This window comes from Schistocerca cancellata, chromosome 9, assembly GCF_023864275.1.
Source record: "Schistocerca cancellata isolate TAMUIC-IGC-003103 chromosome 9, iqSchCanc2.1, whole genome shotgun sequence".
Lineage (NCBI taxonomy): Eukaryota > Metazoa > Arthropoda > Insecta > Orthoptera > Acrididae > Schistocerca > Schistocerca cancellata.
In genome coordinates, this window is record NC_064634.1 from 260,462,253 (window position 1) to 260,475,119 (window position 12,867).

The 12,867-nt window shown below is 38.5% G+C and overlaps 1 protein-coding gene across 3 annotated transcripts in view; it reads left to right on the top strand.

Annotated features, from left to right (window-relative positions):
• Positions 1–708: 708 nt before the first annotated feature.
• Positions 709–12,867, top strand: part of LOC126100336 (uncharacterized) — a 152,349-nt gene continuing 140,190 nt past the window's right edge. For all 3 annotated transcript variants that reach the window (XM_049910947.1, XM_049910948.1, XM_049910949.1), the window contains exon 1: positions 709–3,097. In XM_049910947.1, coding sequence (XP_049766904.1) covers positions 1,301–3,097 — 1,797 coding nt within the window. In that variant the 5' untranslated portion in view covers positions 709–1,300. The remainder of the gene's footprint in view (positions 3,098–12,867) is intronic.

Consider the following 12,867-nt stretch of genomic DNA (forward strand, 5'->3'; position numbering starts at 1 on the left):
ACGCCACGCACTCGCTGCGAGCACAGGCTGCTGTTATCTGGTGTGCATTGAGCCTAAGAGGTTCTGATTGTGGTGCATAACGAACTAAAATACACTTCAAATAAGTATTTAAAGCATTAAACTGGTACCTCGGAACAATAATGGCAACTCGTTACGCTTGCCATTGTCGTGATGCAGCAGCATTGCCACTCGTTTTAGAAATTTTCTCGTCTCTCTGATTTTTCATTTATTTTCACAATAGATAGCGTATAAAGCGAAAATATCATACTGTTATTGTTTTTTAGATTTCAAACTGGAGCAAGACACAAACAATAATAAGCACACATGTCGAATACAGGAACGCTGCCCTCGACTGTCATCCATTTAGTTGAGACGTTAATTAGTCCCTGGCAGTTGACAAGTTATTTGCGTATTTAAAGGCACTCTGTACGTACCTAAGGATTTCTCTTACTGCAAGTTCTTTTTAATGAATAAGCAAATGTGAGAAAGCTCCGAACATAAAGTTGAATCGAGCGCGTTGTCCCGGCAAAGTTCTTTAACCCACTGCAAAGAGCGCCGTTTTCAGGTAGTCAACTTTTTCATTCACTTGTAAAATGCCATTGTATTGATTCTTGATTGTCTTTGTCTGTTGCGTATGTACATTGCATTTTTATTTTATTGTAGCAAGGTTTTGTCCATATTTTTGTACTTTATTTACATTTGTAAAAAAATAGTTACCGTTAGAGAGGTTACATTCCAGCCATCAGCTGTCAGCAGTCTGAACTGTAAATCAGGGTGTGTTCTCTTCTGTATAATAACAAACAATAATTTTAGCAGTTTATGTTGCTGATCATCCAACGACATCGATGAATGTGTGTTTTATTCGTGCAACGTAAACAAAATAACTCGTTAACGTGTTTCGTGTGTGCGTCGTTATTACGTCATGGCAGTGACAGTAAACAGTGCTAACAAGAATGTTTCGAAATACATTAAATAGTGATTGATGTAAGTTTTCATATGACGATTGCCCTTATGTAGTAAAAAACAGTAGCCAACTATTGAGGCTTGTCGTAAATCAGTTCGTTAGGCAATGCGTCGCATAAAAAGTAAAAGCAGGTTAAAGACCTGTTGTTACCGTCAGCAGTAGATAATATGCCTCTTAAATATCGTGAGACATAATCGTAGAAGCAGATGTAGCTGAGTAGAAATTGTGCATCCCACCATCAGCACTTTAAGGATGCTATTTAGTTTACACCGGGAACAGACAATGTAGCAGCCAAGTTGCATTTTAAGCGTTTTGGACTTTAGCTTTATAATGTAAATGACATTTTTTGCCCTTGCGAGCACTTTGTGTGTAAATGATGACAGTAATGATCCCAGTGATTCAAATCTGATGATGGCATATAGGCCACCTCGTGAACTTAGAGGCAGAATTGAAAATATCAGAAAAAAATTTGAAGGTGGAACTGAAATTTCTCTGCCTCCGGTGAAACCTCTTAGTCGGCCTGATATCTGCGCCAAGAAACAGCAGAAAACTGCTGGGAAAGAAGCAATTTCAAATCTGCACATAAAAGACGGCGCATCGCGTGAGTGGGTTGCGTCTCCTCAAGGTGGTGGAAAAAATAGAGAGAAGTGGGATCAGAGTAATTCGTCCACGAAATCACACATCAGACGAACGCCAGCTTTTCGTTGTGACAAGAATATAGTAGCAAAAGACTTCTCAGGTGGCAGTGGTAAGGTAGACAATGCTTTATTCAATACAAAAGTTAAAATATTCGAAGCAGAGCAGAAAGAAAACTTAAATACAAACAAATCAAAGGAAATATCCGTTCATACTAGAAATACATGTTTTAACCCACCAAGAAATACTTTTCGTAGTAGGGCTAATGCTGTACAATGTGTCATTAAAACAATAGCAGAACTGGAGAACAAAAAGAATGGAGACGTCCTACTGCCAACTTCTAATGGTAGGGATCCAGTGACGCAGAGTTCATCACATGGTGTTAAAAATCAGCAGAGAGATAAAAAAACTGGGACTGTGTCTGTAGCAGAGCTTAAAAGACACAACCTTGATGACAGCATAAAGCAGCAAAAGATAAACACATACACACCAAAGCCCAAGCCAAAATCAATTGATATACAGTCAAATTGTAATTTACAGGGTATCAGTAACACTAAGAATACTATTGAGCCTCTATTTAGCCAATATGAATGTGAAGAAGTTACAAAGCAGGTTGGTGATACTGCAAGCGAGAGTAGCTGCAAAAAAGTGGAAGAGAATACTGTTAATAACACATGTTTTAAAGGTGGTGTTCACAAAAGAAATGCGTCAGACTTGAGCAATAATTGTGCACTTGAATTAACAGACAGTTTGAGAGTCGCCTTGAAATCACCACTTCCCCAAGGCCCTCCTCCAAAGAAGCCACCAAGAACTTTTGCTCATTCTCCAGCAACAAAAAGTAAAGTTCAGGAGAAAGTCATTCAGTTTAGTGCAACGAAGGAAAACAATGCATCTCGACCAGTCCCAAGCAAGCCACAGCGTTCTAGGACTGAGCCCCTTCTGATGCTGAAGAAATTAGAAGATGCCCTTATAACACACCAGCAGAAAGGTATTGCTGTAATTACCCCACGTGTGCCATCAGCCAATAGTACAGATCAGGATAGAGGGACCTCAGGTAGCCGTGCGTCTGTCGCCCAATCACCAGCTGTCGTCCAGCCGCCACCAGTTGTGGCAGACACATCATCTGTGCTAAGCAACTGTCTCAGTTCTCTAAATTGTGCAACAAACACCAATCTCTTGTACTGTCAGACTCACTTCTATGAGAAACCAGCTGAAAGACTGAGCAAATTCTTTGTTGATGTTGCCACAAACCGAAGAAAATTGGACAGTGAACATGGGCTGTATGGTACAATTCAGAAGTCATACAGTGAGGAGCATATTTATGCAGAACCATTTTCATGTAGTGAAGATCAGACCAGGAATGTTCAACAGGCTCAGATGGACAAATGTGCAACCCTTGGAAGGAAGCAGGCAAAACCAGTTAAAACCTTGTCAGCTTCTGCAGAACATCTGAATTCTAGTGACTCCCCAGCTTCCCATGACACTCTACACTACATGGTAAGAACTTCAGCGTAAACATTAGTTTCATAAGCTGAATGTGGAATCATAGTATTTCATCTTTGAAGGCCTTAAGAAGACCAAACATAGCCTGTGGTTAGGTAGTAATTGCTTGTTGAATAGTGCCAGATGTGGTGTTTCTTTGTTGTATTTTGCATGGCAAAGTTTAGTGATTCCTTATTTAACAGAAGCATGCCATGTGTGTATTCATGCTTTTCTCTTGACCTATGTAGTGTAATATTATGCACTGATTATATATTGACAGTGCTTCATCGGTTCACAGACATTGGCTTGGATAACGCTGTGGAAGTTGCACAATATTTCAATGGGACAGCTGCTTGTCATCTTCAGGTGCTTACTGACTGAAGTGCCTGAAGATGACGTGAAGCTTCCACAACATTATCCGACTTGACTCCTGTGAACCAATAAAGTAGTTATTACACAAGGAAAGTCTCAAACAGCATATTAACAGTGTTGAAAGTAAGTCTGCCCACTTAACCTTGATACTACTGTGATTTAATGAAGAAGAAAAAATTGCATGGTTACTAAATGGTGTTTTTTTTTTTTTATCCATTTCTATAAAATTTTGTATGACAACACACTTGCAACAATAGTTTTTTTTATTATTTTTTAGTGTTTATGTGGTACAATCATTGTTCACATTGGTACTTTCTCTTTGTTGGGCCTCTTTTTCAAAAAAAGAAATATGTGGTTTTTGAGTTACATTGAAGTGGAAATTTTGTTTATTGCCCCCAAACTAGTTACAGTGCAAATTTTGTTGTCACTGGTTTTTTATCCTGAAGATTTTATGTGCCTTTAGAACATGTCACTGAAACTAGTTTGAAGATAACATGTTTGCACCAAGGAGAACATACAAATCCCAGATTTTTTCCTGTAGTAGATAACTTATATGGTTTCTATAAATGAAGCTGATGCAGTGTGATGAGTGTGCCCACAGCTCACATTTAGCTATTTAATTGCATAGTTTCATGGTTCACACTAGTGAATATTCTTCAGGATATTCCTTGCAGCATGTTCTTCAGAATATTCCTTGCAGCTTGTAGGTAATTGCTACGCCCCCAGTGAATAATGTAAATATGTAAACAAATGATTTGTATACACTTTCATGTCCCACAGATACCATCTTAAATGACAATCAGTGATCCAGAATGAGTCAAGGTACACTTTAAAAAAAAGAAAAAAAAAAAAAGTGAAGCAGCTGTTTGGACGTCGTAAGTTTTTTGCTACTATAAAGAAAGTTGCTGCTTCACCAGTACATAGTTGCTGATAATGTCTTGTTGATTTTTGTAAGTTTTGGATAAAGAGGAATATTTTATACGGGTCCTCAGCAATAACCAGTGACATAGGAAACATGTGACAAACACCATAAACAACATTGAGTCTTCAACTTGATATCAGTGGCAATTTTTTCAAACAACATACAGTACAGATGAGTCTGTCATCACAACAAGGTTTTCTTACTTTCACATTTGTTGACTTCACTAGCTTACAACCGAAATGTTACCATCCAAACCAGTCCAGATCTTGGGCTATGCTGCAGATGAGTCTGTCACTACCATCTTTCTTTTCCTCACATTGAATGGTTTACCCAATTAGCAAAAAAGTATGAATCTATACACCAAAAGGTGATGTCAGAGTAGCCATTAACATTGCCAGTGGTCAAAAGCCATATGGAATATTTGTCTTGACCCCTAGTATTTAGTATAAAATGGTAAGTATGTATGTTTTTAACTGTCATTTGAATTTATGGGGATTCTCAGTTTCCTGCTTTATGCATGATTGGAGTGTCTAGAAGACCTGTTGATCCAAAGTACAGACTCTAACTTTGAATACTCTCTAGGCCCTAAAGAAACAAAGTCTGCAGGGGGATTATTTTTACGTCTTTTATTTGGTTTGTGTAAATCACAATTCAGTTGAAACAGTTTTGTTTATAATTTTAAAAAATCAACTAGAATCATGAGTGGGTGCGAGAATACCAAAATCTTTGAGTTCTCTACAGAATGTGTGCTTGAGTACTTTCTATTGCACACATCTGGTATCGGTAGGTTCAATTGACCCATACTCTTTATTATCTGCCTCCATAGTCAAGCTCCCTGAAGTAGGCCTCTGAAGTTGCACTTGATTCAGAGCTATCTAGTACGAATTCTGGTGGCTAAGCCTCTATCCCCTCCGTTTATATTAGATTACCTTATACTTCTGTTCATCTCTTCATTAAATGTTAATTTTATTCTTGTCAACATTGCTCATGAGTTTTATTCTTCTGTGAAGCAGACTCGTTATTTTATCCCCTTCACAGAAATTTTTACATTTAAGATTCATTGATGCCAAAAGGCCTGAGCTGCTGGAGTTGGCAGTCATTTGTGCATGAGGTATGCTTGCGTGTGTGATTGAATGTTGTGTATTTCTCTGTTTCCGATGAAGGCTGTGACCAAAAGCTTTTGTGTCTTTTTAATTGTGCTTGTCTACAACTTAGTTTGTTATCCTTACAGTAAGTAGTAATCTATCTTTTCCTACATTGTAGGTAGTTAATGTAGCACACCCAAGCTTCGTTTTTTTGTTCAGTGAAATTTCATTGACAAGATGAGATCATTTTTAATCCCTCCTTGTTTACAGAGCAGAAACTCTGGTACTTTAGCCATCGAATGGTTGCATTGAGTTTGGAACTCTACTACACCACCCAGTGCCTGCAAAGTACATTTTTAAAATAAACAGGTCATTCCAATAGAGTGCTTTTTTACAGCCGTGGAAAGAGTGGGTTTAGTTCTTTATGTCATCATGCTATTTTATGACATCAAAGCCTTACTTAAATATGTTGCATATTAAATATTGTGCGGTGTTCTTTATAAGTGCAAATATAATGTTGTCGAACATTACATGCATGTTTAATAAACAGTTACTTGCATTCTGGGCACTACATGACAGCAGTGATATTACCGCTGTGTGACTGCAGCTGTTAATTTCAATGAGGCACACCTGTTCATTAGTGGTATGAATCTATAATGTTAACAAGTGTGTGTTGTAATATTTTGTTTAGTGGATGCTAGCTAGATACTGTGCGTTTAGGTAAATTAGTCTTCTGTTGCTTTGCTTTCTTTCGTCTTATTGTTATTAGTAAAAATGTAAAATCAGTATTTCAAATTTCATCTATGTTTTCATTTTGAAATTGTGTTGAATGGATCCGCATGAACATAAAACAACCACAGGCCAATGCTTCATCTGATGCTCAGGCATAAGAAATTTACTTCACAGCCACTTCTGCTTCATATTCATGTTTTATTTAATTGTGTCTGTAAATGAAAATGCAAGACAAGAAAAGACGTAATACCTGTCATTAAATTGCCCTAAGTGCAGCAGAACATATTCCATCAGTAATGTAGGCGTGAAAACTCTTCTATCAACTTCATTGTATTACATAACATTAATGAAGAGATGATGTTGCTTTGTTACAGTGTTCAGCTCTTATCCCATGTACTTGCTGATAGTTCTTTAGCTCAGCTTGTTCTCAGTTTCTCATTTGTTACTCTCATGCTCTCACAAGTCCAATTTTGACCGTTACCTGTTTAAATTTAACTGCAACTGTGATAACCTGCAGTTATTATTTTTGCAGCATCATATTTTTTGTATGCATGTGTTTAGAGGTGGGGTGTATAGGATATATCACTTCTCACCTTGGAGCAAGCATGGAGCAATGGTAAGCAAGACTTTGATTGTGAGTGAGGGTTTTATTTTATTGACATTTATCTGACAATTATAAATAACATGCTTTCATAAGTCTTACAGTTATTGTACCTACACCCTTACATGCAATCTGTCAGCCCTGTAATTTTTTTGTATTCTGTTGTGGGATGGTGGCTACCAAACCATTGTATTATGTAAGAGGGCAATTAGCAGTTCTGGAAAAGCAAAGCTAAGAGCATTGTGCAAAAACAAGCTGTGGCACTGACATGAAATCATCTTCGAATTGTGGTAGAACTTTCCCTCTTTTTTGATTTACAGATTCTAAACGTTTGTGAGCAAGTACTGCGTATATAAATGTCCTGACATTGTCCATACACACAGTGATTCATATTACAAACAGACAATTTTTCATTTTTTGTCATGGATGTTGCTAGCAGATATACACTGTGTTTATTTGTTATATATTTGTTTAAGTTTTGTTTGGTCTGAAACTTGTATCAGTGTTACATTATGGAATATTGTAGGTTAAATAGAACTTAAAATTGAACACCAGAATGAAAATAACAACAGCTACTACTACTACTACTACTACTACTACAATAATAATAACAGTACTACAAGAATTTACTTCCTATTACAAATCTTGAAGTGATGGGCAAGGAAAGGATCACACGTGTGCCTATTTGTAGGAGCTATCCTGGCGTTTGCTGGGACACTTTTTCTTACTTACAATATGGTGTATTACTTACAGTTGTTATAAATATTCAGGCAAATGTGAAGTAATCATACTGAACAGTATTGTTTACTGTTTGGTTTCATTGGATTACATCCCAATAAAATACAATTACATGGATCATAAATATTCCCTCAAGGATTAGGTATTTGCCTGGAGAGAAACAAATCAACTTGGTGAAGAACACCAGTAGTTTGCTGCTAATAGCTTTTGAGTTCTTGTGAAAACTTATTGAAAAGTATATGGCAGAATGCCATGCAGTTTTTTGTACAGTTGTTACAGATGTGAGCCTTTTCCCAACACATCTCTTTTGGATTCAATTAATAAATGTTATGCTTACTGTTAAACAAGTTCACGACATTGTCAACAAATGCCATAAATGTACTGTGTTATCAATAGAAGAATTCCCAGCTCATTAAAAACATGTTTATATAAGTTTCATAAGTTAATGCTTCTTATAATGAACCACTTTTTGCCTAAAAAACATTCTGCTTTGCTGGGATTAGTGGCACAAAAATATTATCAAATGTGACAGAAAGTGGAAGTATATCAAATAAACATGTTTAATTGTATTTCTGCTGTCTTGGACAATATTCAAATAGTAAAGATAGGTTGGTTAGATACTTATTTACATTTTCACTGGGTCATTGTTCCCCTACAGGATTTGCTGTCGCAGTGCAATATAAATATGTATGTCACAGAAAAGCTTACTATAAACCCAATATGCGAGAATTATTGTGTGTCACCACTGTGAAGAGTTTAATGACAATGTAAACATAATTGTGTGTAAGAAAGAGCATTTACTGAATTTTGTTGTGATGAAGAATCAACCAATAAATGCTTCTCTCCAAAACCTGGTTTTCTGCATTATACAGCTCCTGAATTAGGCTAAATCTATGACAGTTTTGTGTGTTGTTGTTGTGGTCTTCAGTCCTGAGACTGGTTTGATGCAGCTCTCCATGCTACTCTATCCTGTGCAAGCTTCTTCATCTCCCAGTATCTACTGCAACCTACATCCTTCTGAATCTGCTTAGTGTATTCATCTCTTGGTCTCCCTCTACGATTTTTACCCTCCACACTGCCCTCCAATGCTAAATTTGTGATCCCTTGATGCCTCAAAACATGTCCTACCAACCGATCCCTTCTTCTAGTCAAGTTGTGCCATAAACTTCTCTTCTCCCCAATCCTATTCAATACCTCCTCATTAGTTACGTGATCTACCCACCTTATCTTCAGCATTCTTCTGTAGCACCACATTTCGAAAGCTTCTATTCTCTTCTTGTCCAAACTAGTTATCGTCCATGTTTCACTTCCATACATGGCTACACTCCATACAAATACTTTCAGAAACGACTTCCTGACACTTAAATCTATACTCGATGTTAACAAATTCCTCTTCTTGAGAAACGCTTTCCTTGCCATTGCCAGTCTACATTTTATATCCTCTCTACTTCGACCATCATCAGTTATTTTACTCCCTAAATAGCAAAACTCCTTTACTACTTTAAGTGTCTCATTTCCTAATCTAATTCCCTCAGCATCACCCGACTTAATTTGACTACATTCCATTATCCTCGTTTTGCTTTTGTTGATGTTCATCTTATATCCTCCTTTCAAGACACTGTCCATTCCGTTCAACTGCTCTTCCAAGTCCTTTGCTGTCTCTGACAGAATTACAATGTCATCGGCGAACCTCAAAGTTTTTACTTCTTCTCCATGAATTTTAATACCTACTCCGAATTTTTCTTTTGTTTCCTTTACTGCTTGCTCAATATACAGATTGAATAACATCGGGGAGAGGCTACAACCCTGTCTTACTCCTTTCCCAACCACTGCTTCCCTTTCATGCCCCTCGACTCTTATAACTGCCATCTGGTTTCTGTACAAACTGTAAATAGCCTTTCGTTCCCTGTATTTTACCCCTGCCACCTTCAGAATTTGAAAGAGAGTATTCCAGTCAACATTGTCAAAAGCTTTCTCTAAGTCTACAAATGCTAGAAACGTAGGTTTGCCTTTTCTTAATCTTTCTTCTAAGATAAGTCGTAAGGTCAGTATTGCCTCACGTGTTCCAACATTTCTACGGAATCCAAACTGATCTTCCCCGAGGTCGGCTTCTACCAGTTTTTCCATTCGTCTGTAAAGAATTCGCGTTAGTATTTTGCAGCTGTGACTTATTAAACTGATAGTTCGGTAATTTTCACATCTGTCAACACCTGCTTTCTTTGGGATTGGAATTATTATATTCTTCTTGAAGTCTGAGGGTATTTCGCCTGTCTCATACATCGTGCTCACCAGATGGTAGAGTTTTGTCATGACTGGCTCTCCCGAGGCCATCAGTAGTTCAAATGGAATGTTGTCTACTCCCGGGGCCTTGTTTCGACTCAGGTCTTTCAGTGCTCTGTCAAACTCTTCACGCAGTATCTTATCTCCCATTTCGTCTTCATCTACATCCTCTTCCATTTCCATAATATTGTCCTCAAGTACATCGCCCTTGTATAAACCCTCTATATACTCCTTCCACCTTTCTGCCTTCCCTTCTTTGCTTAGAACTGGGTTTCCATCTGAGCTCTTGATATTCATACAAGTGGTTCTCTTCTCTCCAAAGGTCTCTTTAATTTTCCTGTAGGCAGTATCTATCTTACCCCTAGTGAGACAAGCCTCTACATCCTTACATTTGTCCTCTAGCCATCCCTGCTTAGCCATTTTGCACTTCCTGTCGATATCATTTTTGAGACGTCTGTATTCCTTTTTGCCTGCTTCATTTACTGCATTTTTGTATTTTCTCCTTTCATCAATTAAATTCAATATTTCTTCTGTTACCCAAGGATTTCTATTAGCCCTCGTCTTTTTACCTACTTGATCCTCTGCTGCCTTCACTACTTCATCCCTCAGAGCTACCCATTCTTCTTCTACTGTATTTCTTTCCCCCATTCCTGTCAATTGTTCCCTTATGCTCTCCCTGAAACTCTCTAAAACCTCTGGTTCTTTCAGTTTATCCAGGTCCCATCTCCTTAAATTCCGACCTTTTTGCAGTTTCTTCAGTTTCAATCTGCAGTTCATAACCAATAGATTGTGGTCAGAATCCACATCTGCCCCAGGAAATGCCTTACAATTTAAAACCTGGTTCCTAAATCTCTGTCTTACCATTATATAATCTATCTGATACCTACTAGTATCTCCAGGATTCTTCCAGGTATACAACCTTCTTTTATGATTCTTGAACCAAGTGTTGGCTATGATTAAGTTATGCTCTGTGCAAAATTCTACAAGGCGGCTTCCTCTTTCATTCCTTCCCCCCAATCCATATTCACCTACTATGTTTCCTTCTCTCCCTTTTCCTACTGACGAATTCCAGTCACCCATGACTATTAAATTTTCGTCTCCTTTCACTACCTGAATAATTTCTTTTATCTCGTCATACATTTCATCTATTTCTTCATCATCTGCAGAGGTAGTTGGCATATAAACTTGTACTACTGTAGTAGGCATGGGCTTTGTGTCTATTTTGGCAACAATAATGCGTTCACTATGCTGTTTGTAGTAGCTTACCCGCACTCCTATTTTTTTATTCATTATTAAACCTACTCCTGCATTACCCCTATTTGATTTTGTATTTATAACCCTGTAATCACCTGACCAAAAGTCTTGTTCCTCCTGCCACCGAACTTCACTAATTCCCACTATATCTAACTTTAACCTATCCATCTCCCTTTTTAAATTTTCTAACCTACCTGCCCGATTAAGTGATCTGACATTCCACGCTCCGATCCGTAGAACGCCAGTTTTCTTTCTCCTGATAACGACGTCCTCCTGAGTAGTCCCCGCCCGGAGATCCGAATGGGGGACTATTTTACCTCCGGAATATTTTACCCAAGAGGACGCCATCATCATTTAATCATACAGTAGAGCTGCATGTCCTCGGGAAAAATTACGGCTGTAGTTTCCCCTTGCTTTCAGCCGTTCGCAGTACCAGCACAGCAAGGCCGTTTTGGTTAATGTTACAAGGCCAGATCAGTCAATCATCCAGACTGTTGCCCCTGCAACTACTGAAAAGGCTGCTGCCCCTCTTCAGGAACCACATGTTTGTCTGGCCTCTCAACAGATACCCATCCGTTGTGGTTGCACCTACGGCACGGCCATCTGTATCGCTGAGGCACGCAAGCCTCCCCACCAGCGGCAAGGTCCATGGTTCATGGGGGGGAGTTTTGTGTATTTGAGGCAAAATAGCTTTACAATTTTTATATTTGTTTGCATTTCCATCTTCCACAGCAACTGTTAAAATTAGTTGTTATTGATTTTTCTTTCTTAAGCTTACTGCAATTTAACTAAAGAGAATTTTACACCAGGCATGTTTCCCTTTTATTTATGCAAATAAGAGGCAGAAACACTGTAAGTGACTTGCACTCCAACTTTATAAACAGAACCCTGTTTTTTATCTGAAACAACCAAACGTTCAAACATATTCATCCAATTTGCAGAATAATCACAGAAGATGCTTTATAAATAAAAGGGAAATGTGCTGGTGTAAAATTCTCTTTAATTAAGTTGCAGCAAGCTGAAGATGGAGAAACCAATAATAACAGCTTTAGAATTACCTGCTACTGTTAGAAGCAAGTCATTAAAATACACTGTGTGATCAAAAGTACCCGGACACCCCCAAAAACATATGTTTTTCATATTAGGTGCATTGTGCTGCTACGTTCTGCCAGGATCTCCACATCAGCGACCTCAGTAGTCATTAGACATCGCAAGAGAGCAGAATGGGGTGCTCTGCGGAACTGACGGACATCGAATGTGGACAGGTGGTTGGGTGTCACTTGTGTCATATGTCTGTACGTGAGATTTCCAGGCTTCTAAACATCCCTGGATCCACTGTTACTGATGTGACAGTGAAGTGGAAACAGGAAGTGGACATGTGCAGCACAAAAGCATGCAGGCCGACCTTGTCTGTTGATTGACAGAGATTACCGACAGTTGAAGAGGGTTGTAATGTGTAATAGGCAGACATGTATCAAGACCATCACACAGGAATTCCAAACTGCAGCAGGATCCACTGCACGTACTATGACAGTTAGGCATGAGGTGAGAAAACCTGGATTTCATCATCGAGCGGCTGCTCGTAAGCCACACATCACACCGGTAAATGGCAAATGATGCCTTGCTTGGTGTAAGGAGTGTAACTTGGACGATTGAACAGTGGAATAAAGTTGTGTGGAGTGATGACTCATGCTACATAATGTGGCGATCTGATGGCAGGGTATGAGTATGGTGGATGCCCTGTGAACGTCATCTACGAGTGTGTGTAGTGCCAACAGTAAAATTCTGAAGCGGTGGTGTT